The following is a 16,310-nucleotide window of genomic DNA, read 5'->3' on the forward strand; positions in this document are numbered from 1 at the left end:
AAAGACGGATACAGCCCAGTGTGCCCACCTGGCAGCAGTGGATGCAGCAGCCTGGTACCCAGAGCCCTTGCAGCATCTCCCTTTGCTGCCTGAGCAGGACCCCCACCCCATGGGCTGTGCCATGGGGGAGTGAGGCAGCCATCAGCAGTACACACACCAGCAGCAGGTATCCACAGGGGACACCAGCAGCTGCTACTAACAACCCAACAAAGGACAGATTTGCCTTTCTCTCCCTCAGTGATGGGAAATGGTTTTGGTTTTGCTTTAAATGCCACTAAGAAGACAGACAGGAGGAGGACTCTGAAGGAAAGGGAAATGTTTGCGTGCACCCAAAGACTGCGAAAGCTACTTCATGTGCACGGTGGTGGTTTTCTTTCTGCTACAGTACAAGTGCTTGTGCCTCAAGTATAAAACGCAAGCCTCCAAATCACACAGACGAGCTTCTTATTTTTATTTTTAAAGTGATAAATAAGGCACTGTACTTTTAACTAAAACTGCCTGGTTCTGGGTTTAAAAAAAACCCAAGGAACGTCCAAACTGTAGAAACTTCCTTCTGAACAGCAGAGCCAGACAGGCCAACCTCTTCTCTGTCTGAGACACACCTGCCGATGCCTAAAATCATGGGCATTATCCTTTAGCTGCGGATTTTTAAAGGCTTGCTACAGCTTATAAAAGCAGCTTTAGTTAATGCATGATAAAGGGTTACTACTGTACATTGGGTTTGTACATGGCTACCGGTTCTTTGCTATTTCGGGTCCAGTCGCGAGCGTTTGCTGTGCGAACAGTCCACTTTTGCCCTCAGCTTCCTCTTGCCCTGCGACCCACTGCTCTCCTGCATCTTCTTCATGGACCTCGTCAGGGTCTTCCCACCGCTTGGCTTCTTGTTGGCCATCTTCTGTGACCGTGTAGAGGACTCCCCCAGGGGCTTCTGCTTCTGGGACTTGGCCATCTCCTCGTGGCCAGTGAGCAGCACGGCCCGTCTGCTTGTGTTCTCCTTGCCCTTCCGCATGGGGAGCCGCACCTTCTCCAGCTGCCTTTTTGGGGCTCTCTTCTCTTTCAAAGACATTTTTCTAGCCAGCTTATTGCTCCTCTCCATGGCAGCCTGCTTTCGGGTGGCAGGGGCTTTAGTGCTGCCCTCCGAATGCTTTATTTTACTGGCCTTCTTGGCAGGCAACTTGTCCTTGGTGGAGGAGCCGGACCGCTCCTGTGTACTCCCGCTCTCCTTCAGCATCCTCTTCTTTCTGCTGAGCTGGAGGTCAGCCTTGGGCGAGGGCTCCTCCTGGGACCTACTCTTCCCCTTCCGCCCCTTCCCTGTCCCATCCACGGAAGGAGATTTAGCAGGAAAGGCATCTGCTTTGATCTGCAAGGCCAGCTTTGGAGACATCAGCGGGTTGATGCACACACTCTTCCTGCTCTGCTTGCTCTCCAGGGATGAGTGGTCCCCTGGCCCATCGCTCTTCTTCTCCGCCTTCACCATGCGGTGCTGGGCTCGCAGCTTGCCCCGTAGGTTGGAGTACTTGCGCAGGATCCTGGTGCTGGCCTGTGTGGGCAAGCTGGGGGCAGGCTGGATGGTTTTGTCTTCACCCAGATCCTCGGTGCTGGCATTGGTGGGAGACGTCCGGCTGGGAGCGGTGGCTTCCTCAGCCTCTGCTTTATCAGCGTTCTCCCGAATTTTGGCCCAAAGCTTTTGGTTCTTCAGGTTATTCCGAGCCGGGGTAGTGGCGGCGAACTTCTTGAGGTGCTTCTTCAAGCGTTCAGCTTGCAGTGAGCTGGGGTAGAGACTGGAGGAGGAGTATTTCTGCATGGGGACTTTGATGGGGGGGATCTCCCCTGGGAGACGGGTGTTGAGTTTCTTCACAATCACTAGAGACCTGGTTTCAGTTGTCTCCAGAAACCACTGGCAGATGTCAGACAGCTTGAACGCCTTCATAAACAGCATCTGGACAGGAGAAAGCTTCTGCACTTCCAGCGAGCCTCTACTTTTCCGTGTCCTTTTCTTGCTTTTCCAAATCTCTTTCAGTTTGTCGGCTTTGCTCTTTACCTTGGGGGTTGGCTGCACCTCCTTCTCCAGCTGAATCCATCCTTTCTGAACTTTCATGTACTGGGTGTTGAACTCAGCAATGAGCTCCTGGTTCTCCTCTTCAGCACACCACTCCATGAACTTTGGTTTGCTGTCAGCTGTGTCTATGTCCTCCAACACCGGGGAATAATCATTCCCTGAACTGCGTTCGTCCCTTGGTTTGGGGATTGCTTGCATAGGCTCCTTCCCTGGTGTGCTCTTTTTTGCAGTATCTATGGGTGTGGGTGTGTGTCTTAAGTTATAAAACTGCAGGGCGACCTTTTTATGTTTTGCAGCCTTTGCTGGAACATGCTTGCTTCCACCTCTGCTGCTGGGACACGGAGGTGAGTTGGCCACTGGTGCATAGTTCTCCAGCTTGCCCACGTTCACAGTACTGTTGGGGCTCTCCTCATCCTTTACGCTGGCATTGCCTGGTTTCACATCCACTTGCTCAGTATCGTTTGCAGGCACGGTGCTCTCCAGAGGAAGGAGAATGTTTCTCTTCTCAGAATCAGCCTGGATGCTGATTTCCAGCATCTCTGCCGATTGACTTTGGCTGCTGTTAGCAAGGGGGTCACCTGCAGAGGAATTTTCTCCCTCTGCTCCAGTCTCTTTTGCCAAGATGTTTTTATAGGTTTGTCTGGTAGTGACACCATTCTCCTCGCCTGGCTGCTGCTCAGTGATGCTCTCTGGAGCCTGGCTGGTGCCCAGCCCCTCGCTGGGTTTGAGCAGCACATTGGGGAAGCAGTCATTTGGGAAGTGCATGGATGCTGTCCCATCCATGTGCACTTCTCTCTTGAACCGCTTAATGCCAGGGCTCTTGGAGGATTTGATCTGAAGGCAAGGAAGCTGCACAGAGCTGGAAGAACCAGCATCCTCAGCACTGCCCTCAGTGGGTGAATGGGATTGCTGGCTGCGGAGACGCCGGTCTGATGCCACAAGCACTCTCCTGCCTTTCTTTCGTTTCTTGTCTAGACTGTCTTTGGAAGAGACAGAGTCATTCCCTGCAGTGTCAGAGATGTCAGATTCAGGCAGTGTTTCCCCTTCAACAGGTTCTTTTTCACGTACTGGGCTGTTATTCTGCACTGCCTCACCTTCTGGTATTTCGAGGAGGGGTGGGCTGCCCAGCACAGCCTCCTCTTGCTCAAGGGAGCTGTCACCCACCGTGCTTGATAATTCAGCTTCTGGTTCAGCATTGATGCTTTCATTCACATCCACACACTGCAAGGTGGCAGGGGGCTCTGGGGAGCTCTCCCTGTCCGTGGTGGCAAGGGGCACATCAGGAGCCTGACAGCCTGGAGAGCATGGGCAGGGCTCTGCCAGCCCCAACCCGCTGGGCTCCGCATCCCCTACACCTGGAAGCTGGGCAGGATCCCTGGCATCATCACAGGCCAGGGGCACTGTGTCTGCAGTGGCAGTGGGCTGCAAGGGGGACTTTGGCTCCGGGGTGGTGGGGAGGTCTGGATCATTTTGTATGCTTGAGCTTGGACACCCTTGCTCCCCACTGGGTGCTTCTGAGATGGGGAGGGCAGCAAAATCAGCTGGCTGTTCACCAGCACTGCTGTCCCCGGGGGAGCCCAGGCTGCTGCCAGCCTCCTGCGGCATGGTGCCTCCAACTCCTGTGTCCCCTCCTTCAGCAGGAGGGGGGCTGGGGGGCAGTGAGCCAGCCGAGCTGTCCTCTTTCTGAGGGCTGGGTGGAGCAGAGAGGGAGAAGAAGGGCATGGCCATGGTGGCTTCCCTGGACCGCAGCGCCCGGGTATCCCGGGGCTGCACGGAGCCCAGCTCAGGTCTCTCTTTCACTTCTCGGCTGGCTGGTGCCCCTTTAGCCAGGAGCCTCAGGGAAACCCTCTTCTCACCCTCCCGTCCTGCCCCCGCAGACCCCCCCAGTGAGAGCACCAGCGGTGGCTTCGCGCTTACAAGGGTCTCTGTTCGCAGTGCTGGGCCGCTCCCCCTCTCCTCCACCCGGGAGCTCTTCACCAGTGTGCGGACGGTCGGGAGCTCACAGCATTCCCCATTGAAGTAATACCCCCGCGTGCTCTTCCTCGCCGTCTTGCGGGACGACACTGACCGCTGGCTCTCGAAATGGCACTCGGTGATGGGCTGGCTGATGTACACCACATCGCATTGGTTGTCGTAGTCATTGATCCTCAGCCCCGACGCCTTCTTGCTCTTCCGAGTGGATCTGAGGGAGGCTGCCTTAGTGCGGGGGTGCCCACTGGGGGTCCGGTGCGTGGCTGGCACAGCACCGGCGGGCAGCCAGCCCTCTTTGGACCTGTCAAGCGGGCCCTTGTCAGCCGGGTGCAGGTGGCAGCCTGTCTTGCCCTTGGGCATGGCGTGCAGGTGGTTTTCTTGCTTTGGTCTTGTGTCTTGTTCTTTCGCATCTAAGTCCTGGTGCAAAGATGCGTTTGAGCTGCATTGCAAAGTGTTCTCTTTGTCAGCTCTGCGAGGGGGGGTCACCGCAAAGCTGGGATCCCAAGACTCTTCTGGCAGAGCTCTGAAGGAGCTCTTCTGGGACCCCAGGCAGCTGTCTAAGCTGTCCTCACTGCCATTCACATTTGCCACCTTGACCGAGATATAACCTTCCATCAGAGTCTTACCTGCTAGCAGCTCTTTATTGTCCTCGCACTTCCTGACTTCTTGCTCGTGTCCAGCAGCTTGCTGCCCGTCCAGGCTCTTTGCGGCATGATGGAAATTCAAAGAGGAAGAGTTCAACGTGCTGAGGTATCCTTGGGTGGAGCTATCCTTTGGACTAGCAGAACGAAGCCTGGTGACGGGGAGCTCAGAGAAGTCCCTTCTCAAAGCAGGACTGGAGCTCTCTGCTCTGTCCAGACACTTCAGCTCCGGCAGCTGCTTCGGGGCTTGTCCCATAATATGCAGGGGGTCATCGGACCCCAACTGTACTGGGTCTGAGGAAGAAGGGGCCTTTGATTCAGTACAAGTAGCACCCTTGTCCTGATTTTCAGTGCTTCGCTGGCTACAACCAGAGACACAAGTAGAGGCCTCCATGCTCTCGGATTCAGACAACTGCTGGCCTTCAGGGTCTGGCTGCACTTCAGTGTATATGTCGTTTAGCACACGGATGAATTGCTTCTGGTGATGTGTACACAGTCTGACCATAAACTTTTCCAGTGGAGACTTCGGCTGATTGTTAGAGTCTATTGCTATCGTCTCTGTTGCATCCTCACTAGAGAGATAAAGAGAGAAGCAATCAGCACCATGTCCCAGCGAATAAAACTTTATACTACAAAACTAGAATAACCCTTCTCCTCCCACTCAGGCATATCACTTGCCAGACCTCCAGGTGAGATCAAGCACGCTATTGTCATGGGGCTGGCAGACACCCCATCAGTCCCCAAGACACACATGTATGCATATTGCTGGCAGGACACAGGCCATGTTCCTGTTGGTCTCTTACTGCCAGAGCACCCATAATTACACTTCTACCTATCACATCCTGGTGCGTAGCACAGTGTGACACATTCAAAGCAAACCTAAATTTCCCTGTAAGACTCAGACTCAGTATCTGCACCATGTGCAGTGTAGAGGGCCCAGCACTTCAGGGACCCAGCTGGACAGCTGCACACCTCTGAATGCTCGATCTGCCCATCCAGGCTGGTGATCATCACCCAGATGACAGAGATCTTGAACTACTGTGAGACTTCAAACTCTGCTTACACCTTGGTGGCAGAACACGGGCCTGGGGCAAACTGGGCAGATCAGAACCTCCTCTGCAAACCAGTGCAGAACCTGTGGTGAGCTCCCAGCCTGCAGGCCATGCAGGCAGCAGTGTACCCCTGTGTGGTGCAGTGCCTCGCCATTTGCACCGACCTTTGATTTAGTGCCATTTAATAAAGTGGCTCTGCAGCTGACGGGATGTCAACGCAGTGGTCTCTTGAAAAGGTGTGCTTCTGCAGCACAGGATCGCTGCCATTAGCTAGCTCTCAAACCCAGGCGATTATCATTTAACCTGCTTGGCAGAGGCAATTAATTAGGACTTATTGGTGGAGAGGTTAAGGGGTAATTACCCAGTGTTTGCACCATGCCAGCTGCCATTACTGACACCCTATCTGCTCCCAACGGCAGTGCTGGCAATTCCCACCCAGTCCTGGCCACACCGAGGGGACCGCGCACCTTGGCACCCACGCTGCAGGTGCAGGATCTGTGCCAGCAACACCAGGTTGCTTTCCAATAGCAGTTGCACTTTGCACCTCCTGGCCTTGTACTGGAGGAGTGAAAGTCATTTACCCCCACTATAGCCTTACTCTGCTCTCCCCAGCATCAGACTCCAACCTTGCTCGCTTGGCTGGGTCAAGGGGGGCAACACTTATCACAGGGGTTGGGGCCAGGGTGAGGAAAAGCAGCTTTATCTGGAGTGGGATTTCCCTTCCTGTGCTGCCAGGCAGGTAGACAAGAAGGAAGAGCCCAGGCTTGGACAAGCCATTGGCAGAGAGAAAGACAGAAAGCCAGGGACCAGAGCCAGCCGTGCTCAGTGGCAGGCTGCAGGGCTCTGCCAAACCACCCGGAAAAGCTGAGTGAGCTCAGCTCCCAAATGTACTCCCAGGGTTAGCAATAAACAACGTACCTTGAGACTGCTTTACTACACTCAGGCGAAAAACCCGCCCTCAGCAACCGTCTTAACTGGTTCTACCTGGCGCTGCGGTGACTTTCAGTTTGCGATGCCTGGGATTAGTTTAAATACAAATGCTCAGGTGCAACCTGGCCCCTCTCCAGAGCCATGCATGGGCAGGGTTATGTCAGACAGGATCTCTTACACAGCCCAGCTCCTCCCCTTGCCCAGCTGCATAACAAAGGGGATAAAAAACCTTTCACCCCCCTGCAGGAGGAGGGCTTGGAGCAGGGGGCTTTGTGGAGAGGCAGAGCTTTTACTCCACCTTTGCAAAGAGGGCGGATGCTTTCCCCTTACCTGCTCACAAGCCCTGCTCCTAACAGCAGCAGCCATCTTCCCCCTGGGAGCCTCAGTTTATAACCGTGGCGGCAGAGGTGCGTCCCTGCCCCAGCCCTCCCCATTACCATGCTCCTCGGGCAGCTCGGGAGCAGGTTATGGTGGCCAAACAGCCAGGGCACAAATGGCTGCGAAGAAAGAGCCATGGCATAGGTAAAGCCCGGGTGGATGGTGAGGATCAAAAGGTGAGCTACAGGCTGGGAGATGCCTGGCAAGGGAGGACATCGTGGGTCTGTGTAAGGAATCCCTTGGGAGAAGGGAACAAAGCAGTCGGACATGGTCCTTCCTTGCCTTGCAGGAGCGATGCTGAACACAACCGGTTTCAGGTCATGCTTGCCTTGCAAGGTGTGCAGGTCTTCAAAAGACCCACATCCTGCTTGTATGGCAGAGGAGACCTGGGTTCCCTGGTCCTAAAGGCTCCAGGCAGCATTTCTGCCTTGCTTGCACCCAGTTTCCTCCTCTGAAGCGTGGCTGAGTCCATGGTGCTGATTTTCACCTTATTTGCCCCACTGTCCTCCAAGGAATCAAGCTGAGATACACACTGCTCGTCAAGCTGTAAATTTCAAAAGCAGAGATAAGTATTTCTCCTGCTTGATAAAGAAAAAGCCATGCAGCCTTGATGCCCTTTGTCCTTAGAAGACCCATCTCACACACAAGCGACACAGTTCACCTGCTTCTGCAGGCGAGTTGCATTTGTGGTCCTCTGCTTTCACATCACTTTGGCTCAAAGATGGGTTGCAACTTCTCACTTTGCATTCAATCTGCTCCTTCCCCAGCCCACCCAGCAGCCCAAGTCTGGGTGCTGCAGGCAGCATCACCTCTTCCGAAGGATAACCTTGAGGCAGAGCTCTCCCTGCATGGCTGGATCCTACCTCAGTCCTTCCTCTCCCTGTGCCCCAAGGGTGCTGACCTGCAGCCTGTGCCTCTCCATCCCCAGATCTAAAAGGCACAGCTCCCTGCAATCTGCTTGGTATTTCCCACCACTCCGTCTGTTCTGCCTACTACTACTAAATAAAATGTGCCCATGGCCATTCTCCTGCTTATCTGCCAGTGGAATCAGGATTGCCCACTTCTTCCCTACTTTAGGCAGTTTCTGAAAAGAGCTTGTTTTTTCCCTGCTTAAGGCAGTTTCTGGGAAGAGCTGAGGTGTAATAGAAGAGTTTATTTCAAGTGCCCCATGGCTTCAGGCAGAGTTGCTTATGGACTCTGTAAACTGTGGCAGAGAAGCTATTTATTTACGTGGCTTATCAGAAAGAAGAGAGGAAAGGAGAGGAGAGCTGATTGCAGAGCTGAAGTGCCTTCCCAAGGGAAGGTGCTGGATACTAACAGGTTCCTCAGCCCCAAGGGCAAAGGCATAGCAGGAGCTGAGGACTGATGAATGCAGAGGATGGGAGTGGGGAACACGGCTTTAAGCAGGGTGAAAAATTGCTCTTGGGAAATGGTCACCCCTGTCCCTGAAGAGCCTGCCTTTTGGGAGGCACAGGTCAGCCCTGCAGGAGCTGCTGGGCTCAGTACACAAGTGAGGGAGCTCAGGGCTGCCCATACCATCTGCAGCCTTCTCTTTGATGTCTGTGCTCACCCCTTCCCCTGGGGCTTGGCCTGAGGCTCTCTTAGTTTTGGGTGTGCATAAGGAACGTGTAATTTCTCTCAAGGGCTCAAAAAGCCACAAGCCTAAGGATCCGTGGCCAGTGTGAGGTGACTTAGTGGAGACCCTCTATGCCTATGGCCAAGCTGCAAGTGCAGTCACATACCCATATGGGGTATCCAGGAGGATTCACTGCACTGGAGAGACAGCCCATCTTCCTGCAGAGCCAGGGGGATGGCAGGTCTGCCCTTTCTGTCCACCACCATTGAAAGCTGCCTACACAAGGCTGTGGCTGCTGGAGGCTCCTGTGCCCCAACACCCCCTTTGCAGCCCCACTGCACGTGTCACCCTGTGCTAGCAGAAGACACCCATACAGACCTTACCCCCGAGCCTCTCGCTACCTCCTGGCCTTTGTAGCTTCCCCAGGGCAGCCTTGTTCTCTCCTCCTTCCCCGCCTGCCACAGAAGGTGTCAGAGGCATCAAGGGGCAGGAGCTGTCAGAGACACAACCAGAGCTGTTGCTATGCAACCCCGGTGGTGCAGCAATTAATGCCGGGGAAAACGCTGTGCTCTGAAGCTATTTGCATAGCTGCGTGCTGCAATACATTTGTTTGCATTGTGCCTGCACTGTTTAGTGGAGTTTGAAGTCAGCCCTCCCCCTGCTCTTGCTGGGGGGGCAGCCTGGGGCTTCCAACAAAGGCCACACGGCTGGGGGAGATGGGGGAAGGCAAGGGGTTATCTGTCTGTAACACCTATAGACTGCACAGGTATAGGATTTACAGTATGGGGATGAAAGGGCATATTATCTGGATTCCACCCTATACAGCTTAAGGAGCTTTGTCCATGTTACAGAGCCAGCTCCCACAGTAGGGATCCGCTTTTGGGGCTGCCACATCTCCCCTTTTGTAGTTGCATCAGGGTGAAACTGTGCTTGTTTTGCTTGTGATTGCCACAAACAGAGCTTTAGGGGCAGCTCAGCCTGCCTCTGGTTCAAGAGTTTATTTTGGATGGGAGTAAGGGAGAGAGAGGGAGAAAGAATTCAGCTGGTTCATATCGACCTACCTGGGAAGCTGGTCTCTGAAAACCTGCCGATTGCCAGCTGCAATCTTCTGTTTTTCCTACCCCAAGTTTCTCACTATTCAACATGAAGCCTGTGCCCTTTTTGGGTTTCTTTTTTTAGCCCCGGAACATCGGTTTGATAGATTATAAGTTTACAGGTATGTTTTGTACCTCAGCGGCACAAGAAGCGGCAGCAGAACAAAAGTTCAAGGCTAAGTGTTTCTGTTCCTTTCAGACCACTCTAAGCACCAGGATTACAGTTCTGGAAAGGAAACAAAACATAGCTGTAAACTTATAAAATCCAATTCACTCTTTTTATGGGGGTGACCTCTCCTCTCCCTCTCCTGCTGCCGCACAGCTTGCTCTGTGCCTGTTGGTGGAGTGCTGCCTCGCACCAGCCAAAACCAGAGGCACCACTGGAGTCCCCCATCGAGCTGAAGGGAAACCTGGCTAAAAGCAGAGATTTGGGAAATGTGGATGACTGGGAAGAAACCCTGACTTGCCAGAGATGCTCTCCATCAGCTGAACCCAAAGCACTGACCATATCCACCTTGACCCAAAGGTTGAAGGCAAAACATCTTGCTGGCTTTGGGCACTTAATTTACGCTTTGGGGCAACGGAAACGGCATTTTGAGGGGTTGTAAAGGAGGAGCAGCCTCTTACAAGGAGCTGACTCATTACTGGCAGCCAGGTGAGCTGACCCCAGCCCCAGGGGTGGTGTGAATCCTCTGTGCTAAACATGCAGTTGAAAGTGGCTGCTGGTTGATATTGGGCTCGCTTTCCCCAGTGTGTGTGTGGGGGGCTGCATGTGGAGCCACAAGTGTATGTTGCCCAGCAGGAGCTGGAAACGAGTTCTTTGCCAGCCCCAGTTTGCTGGTGGAGTAGCTGTGCAAAAGCAAACAGCGCTGGGGAAAGGCACTGGATGGAGGCAGGAGGTGGCACCTTGTGTTGCAGCAGCAGCACACACCAGTGTCACCACAGTGGACACAACTACGGCTCCTGACAGCTCTCTGCCAGAAACTATCACCCCAGGGTGGCAAAAGGCAACCCAGGCTGCATCTTCCCTGCTCCACTTGACATGTGGAATCGTGCTCAAACCCATCTCCACTCATAGGGGCAGCAAAGACCTTGTGCTCTGAGAGGTGGAGGTGGGGGACACGTTTCCTTCTGCTGGCACTCCTCTGGGATGCAGCGATCCCTTGCAGGGGATGGGCAAAACAGCCGCAGGCACGGCTAGTGTAAAAGGCACTGCAGTAAGGTTTTCTGGAGCTCATCTGTCAAAGCCCCAATTAAAGGCTGACACTGGATGTACCAGTTTAAATGCCTGTACTTCAATCCTCAGAAATATGCCTGGCACCTAACACTCCCCACACAGATGAATGAGTCCCTTCACACCTCTGTGGGTGCTACAGTAATTCCTTGCTGCACTGTAGAAAAAAAACAGTAGAAAAAAGCAGCACAGAAAGAGCTGAGGCTCCACACAACAGCGAGGAGGGGGAAAAAGCATTTCTCTTTTCTAAATTCAAAGCTGAAGTTGTGCAAAGCACAGCCAAAATAACTGTGGAAATATCGCTGTCAGGTTCTCAAGGCCCCTGAATTTATACTGTCCTTGGTGACGCACGTGGGGATGGCTTGAGTTTGCATTTCAACTGAAAAGCAGGAAGAAACAAGTTATGGATGGGTTTTGTTTGGCTGGGGTTTTTGTCAGCAGCATGTATCGGTATAGGTATCCAGGCTGTACAATCAGTGACTAGATAAACAAGAGACATCCATTACAGATTCAGACTTGTAACCCTTCAGAGTAGTGTCTTGTATTTGCTTCTTTAAAGTAGTTAAATGTTAAAAACCACTTCTCCCCACCTGTAGCCAAATAAAAACCTTACAAACCAAAGCGGGTTTTACATTAAAAAACCTAATAGCAGCCTAAGGTAAGCTTATCTTTTTTATATTCCCGTCATAGCTCCCTCCACTCCCACCTTCCCCAGGTAACTAACCCAACTGTATTCTATAGCAGTTTATCACCACTTGTGATACTTCTAATACAATATTTAATGACTAATTAAAAACCTTACCACTGAGCTATTGCTTTAAAACCAAGGGAAATTTATCACATTGGAAACATTATTTTACGCACTGGCTTTCAAAGCCTTTCCACAATTGTCCTCGCTAATTTTTCTAATTATCAAGGACATCTGGGATATTCCCTTTAAGGAAGAAAAAAAATTACCATGATTGTTTCTCTCCGAGGCAGCAGCGAGCATCTTCCCTGAGCTAAGTGCTCCAAAAGAGCAGATAGCACCAGAAGAGGAGAACAGACTGAAAACCAGAGAGCACCAGGAGACAGGTAACAAAATGCGCAGGGCAAAGACAAAGGTTCTTACACTGATTTTCACAGTTTTGCACATGTGTTTTAAAAAGCAGCACCCAGTTAAGGCAAGGGAGAAGGAACCCCAGGGACTATGGTGTAAGGGAGGGATGCCCTGAGTCTTTGACAGCCCCAGGTATGAGCTGGGAGCACACACCAGCTCTGCACCCAGGGTGAGGCAGGTGTATGGCTTCTCCCTGTTCCTGAGCACATCACTGTCAGCTCCTGGTCTGTCCTGGGACAAAGCTCTCCCTGCCAGCCTTTAGGCATGCACACACAGGTCAGCTGGGGCCACTGCAACCACAGGGGTTGCCAAGAAAACCCCCCACTGAAGGTGCACTCATCTGCAGTAAATTAAGGCTTGTGAGCATGTTAAGCTGTGCTGTGATACATCCCACCTCCTGTGCTGCACTGATGCTGCAGGGCTGTACCTACGGGGTGGAAGAAAACCCAAATGCATCGGATGTCCTCCCCATGGACACTGCCAGCTTGAGCAAGCACACTGCCATGCACTGCCACTGTCTACTTCTACAAGTCTTCAAGGATTTTGAAGTCTGCAAATATCCAGGACATTTTGGGGTTTTTTCCCAACATGGATATCAAAACTAAATGCAGGAATTAGCTAGATCACATGCTAGAGCTGAGCACACTCAGCACAACCTGGTTGCCAAAGCTTGGGAGGAGCCAGGGGAAGACATTTGGAGAGCAGAGGGTATCTTGGGTGTAATTAACAGGCGTTGGGGGACATGACCCCATTTCAGATAACCTGGAGATTCTGGTAATTGGGCCTCAGATAATCAAGGCCACGCTGTTAATAGAAACAGCATCACAACTCCTAACGGCAGCGTTCCCGCGTGCCGATGCTATAGCTTCCTGCACGAAAATGCCTCCTGAAATATGAATTAGTGGTTTGATACGTGCCCATATTCTCTGTCAACTGCCAGGCTGAGCGGCAAACCCTGTTTCTGATGCACCACTTTGGCTGTCTGCTTGGGAAATAGGTTAAGGCAGAGAAGTGGATTGCAGCCCTGGATGCCTGGGGACGAGGCTGTCTCAGAGCTGACGGGCTAGGTAAGCTCTATTTTGAAAGTGGGTTAATTTAACTGCCATTCAACTACCATTAAGTGATGCAGGTTAATTTTATAGTCAGGTAACTATTAAGAAACCAAAACACAAGGCAGGAAATGTCTCTATGCATGCCAGTGGGGAGAGGTTTCCTCTGCGCTAATGCACACCCCTCCCCTTCAGCTCCAACCTCTCATCCTTCCATTTCTGTGCATCCCTCACATCATCTTTTCAGTTTTTTTAACCCTTGTCATTACAACTATTGTCCTTCCTCCCCTTTCAAGACAGTCTATTCTCCTCTCAAAAATTCACCTTGCTATCCCAGCCCACAATTATCTTTCTTCATTGTTTGTACTGTCACACATCTCAATGCTAAAGGAAAACTAACAAACACAAACGTCACCGATCATTGTGAACGTCCACTGAAAAAGGCCCCATCTCCCCCCACATCAAATATTTGTCCAGCTATGTGGCAAACCAAGGCAGGGAACTACACCTTGTTTAACATGTGATGTGCCATCACCACTAATACACCTGGCTTTCTCTAGGGCTATTTACCACATTCAAAGCCTCCTCGATTTTGGCAGTTCCATAATTGGGTGCTGCAGTTAAAATGTACTTTTATCTCTGCAATTTTCCTTCCTGCAGCACAACGACAGGTACTGTTTGATTCTTTATGCTGGGGACAAAACCCATCAATTGCTGGTTTGCCATAAAGGGAAAAATAAAGTGGAAAAAGCCATGTACCAACAAGAGCTTATTCCTGCAAAGGAACAGATCCTTTGGAAAAAGCAGAAGTGACTCATCATTCCCCTTGCACAGGGAGGAAGGAGCCAGCACTGCAGCCAGGCACATCCCCCCTGAGATGCCTGAGTTGCCTCCCTGACTTCTGCTCCTCCCTGGTCCCACTGCTCCCACCAGCAGGAAAATGAGTCCCCAGGCTTTGCTGACGAAACCAAAGCGATGATGACCCATTAGCACATGCTGCCCATCAGGCACTCGCGGGTCTCCTCTACCGCAGGCGTTTTTCATCGCATTAACAGTAAGTGCATTGCGCGAACCCTGAAAGCTCAGAGAGATGAACTCACACTTAACGGCACAGTGGTACCGAGTCCACAGCACTAACGGGATGTTGGTGCTTTTACTGTGCTCTCTGTGGCCAGAGGAACACAGAATGTGACCATCCGCAGGAATCACAGCAAAACCACCTCTGAAAAATGCTCCTCACAGTGACTTACACTCAGCGACACCAGAGCCCAAACCAAGTACACCGTGGGATTTTTGACCCATGGAAGGCTGAGTGCCAGATTCCCTGTTGTCCTGCTGAGGACCCGCTCCTCTTATTATTCAGAGCCATAAAAGAACAGATAAAACAGCCAGAACCCAAACCTCACCAACCTGCTCTTTGTCAGCGCTAAGGCACCACTTTCATCACTCTGAGCTAGGTTATGTAGATTTCAAGCTTTGTGAGTAATTATTGTTCCGAGTTTGTTAAAGAGATCATTAAAGGAGCTATAAAGATGTATTTTCTTTAAATCTAGAGTTATTTTGTTTTTATCAATCAGCAATCCAGTGTACACTCAAACAAAAGCAAATACACCAACATTAGGATAGATATAGGTAAGAAGATTAGAATTAAAGAGCAGTCAAGCAGTCACCCTTACCATACACACTTATGCCTGTCTACTAGAGAAAAGCCAACACAGGTCTGAAACAGGAGCAAAAACCTACTTGGTGTATTCATCAGCAGAAGAGCCCACTGAGTTACATCCAGGCAGACCTCTAGCCATCAGTGAGGCCAGATCACTATGGTCCAACAAGAACCTTGTTATTAGTGAACATGCTTCAGGTACCAAGTAAGTTGGTTCACCTTTCACATCTCAGGTTATGTTTGATGGCTGGAAATCAAAATTTCCATGCAAACAGAGTACGTTTTTATGAGAGCTTCTTACGCAAAACCAGAATCCTATGGCATCTTTTCTGTAGCCTTTCAAAACCAAAGAGTTTCTTTTAAACCACTGCTAACACCTCACACGCAGCTACTTGCTTTAAAGGCCTGAAAGGAATCTGAGGAAGATACCAGGCATGACCACAGCACATCCTAAAACATGCAAAAACTACACCACCACCTTCACCTAGAAGGGCAACACAGCAGGAACCAGGGGATTCTCCAAGCACCTCAGGCTTAGATTGCAGCAAGTGCCAGCACTGGAATGTGTCTATGAAAACCCCTTCACACGTGTGGTGAAGCTGTTTGGCTTCTCCTAGTGTTGATTTTCTCCCTGCAGAGCTGGAGTGACTCTCAAGAACTGGTGTCAGAGCCTTCCTCTAAAGCTCAGTGAGAAGAAAAGCACAGGCAAAGACTCTGCTTTAAGAAAGGAAACCATAAAAGCCCTTTCAAAGTTAGGCATGTCATTCCAAAAATGAGTTAAGCAAACCCTACACTTTATTAGCTGGGCAGGAGGGATCCTAGTGCAAAAAACCCCTAAAATCGGCTCTTAGCAGGTGTAACAAAATTGCACTGTAATTTTTACAGGCAGTTTGCTGATAACCCCGTACAAACCACTCCTCCTGCTGGCACAAGGCTGGTGGCTCTGCACTCTGAGGCAGAAGCCCAGCCAAGGCAGGCATGCAAGCCATGATGGAGCCTGACCAGGGAGCCCGGCAGCAAGGGAGATAGAGCAGGAGCTGCCCCAATGGGCTGCTGGATCCACCATGGGCTCTCTGGTCAGTCCCTTGGGGAGACACAGGTGTATTTTCCTCCAGGAACCATTGCGCTGATCGGGCAGCAGTGCTTTTATCGCTACGCTCTGAAACATACCTTAGACACTTCTAATTTTAGCTGAGCTTTTAAACAGTTCCTGGAGATTTGAGTTGCAGCAACTCACACCAAAATCTGCCTTTTAGTCAAGTGCGTATGGAATAGACCTCCTGCAGAGCTGCACGGCACCTGCAGAGGAGGAGGCATGAGACAGTTTTAGAAGTTCCCTTTCAAATGTGACCTGTAAATTGCGATGAGTTCAAAGCGACCTGTAAAAACGAGGTGCAATTGTTTGTGTTCCCTCTTTATGACATAAAAAAGGAAGACTTCTAAAGGTTGTGTTGTCTGGGGTTTTCAGGGAGGTGCACAAGAGGGAACCTAATTAATTCATAGCTCAGAGGTGTGAAGTCATTCCAATTTCTTTTGAAGTTCCTACTAGATAACTGAGAACATC

General features: G+C 51.3%; 1 protein-coding gene across 1 annotated transcript in view; it reads right to left on the bottom strand.

Annotated features, from left to right (window-relative positions):
• Positions 1 to 429: 429 nt before the first annotated feature.
• Positions 430 to 16,310, bottom strand: part of LCOR (ligand dependent nuclear receptor corepressor) — a 48,741-nt gene continuing 32,860 nt past the window's right edge. The window contains exon 6 of the mRNA XM_031044698.2: positions 430 to 5,243. Within this exon, the coding sequence (XP_030900558.2) occupies positions 746 to 5,243 (4,498 nt within the window). The 3' untranslated portion in view covers positions 430 to 745. The remainder of the gene's footprint in view (positions 5,244 to 16,310) is intronic.

This window comes from Melopsittacus undulatus, chromosome 4 (assembly GCF_012275295.1).
Source record: "Melopsittacus undulatus isolate bMelUnd1 chromosome 4, bMelUnd1.mat.Z, whole genome shotgun sequence".
Lineage (NCBI taxonomy): Eukaryota > Metazoa > Chordata > Aves > Psittaciformes > Psittaculidae > Melopsittacus > Melopsittacus undulatus.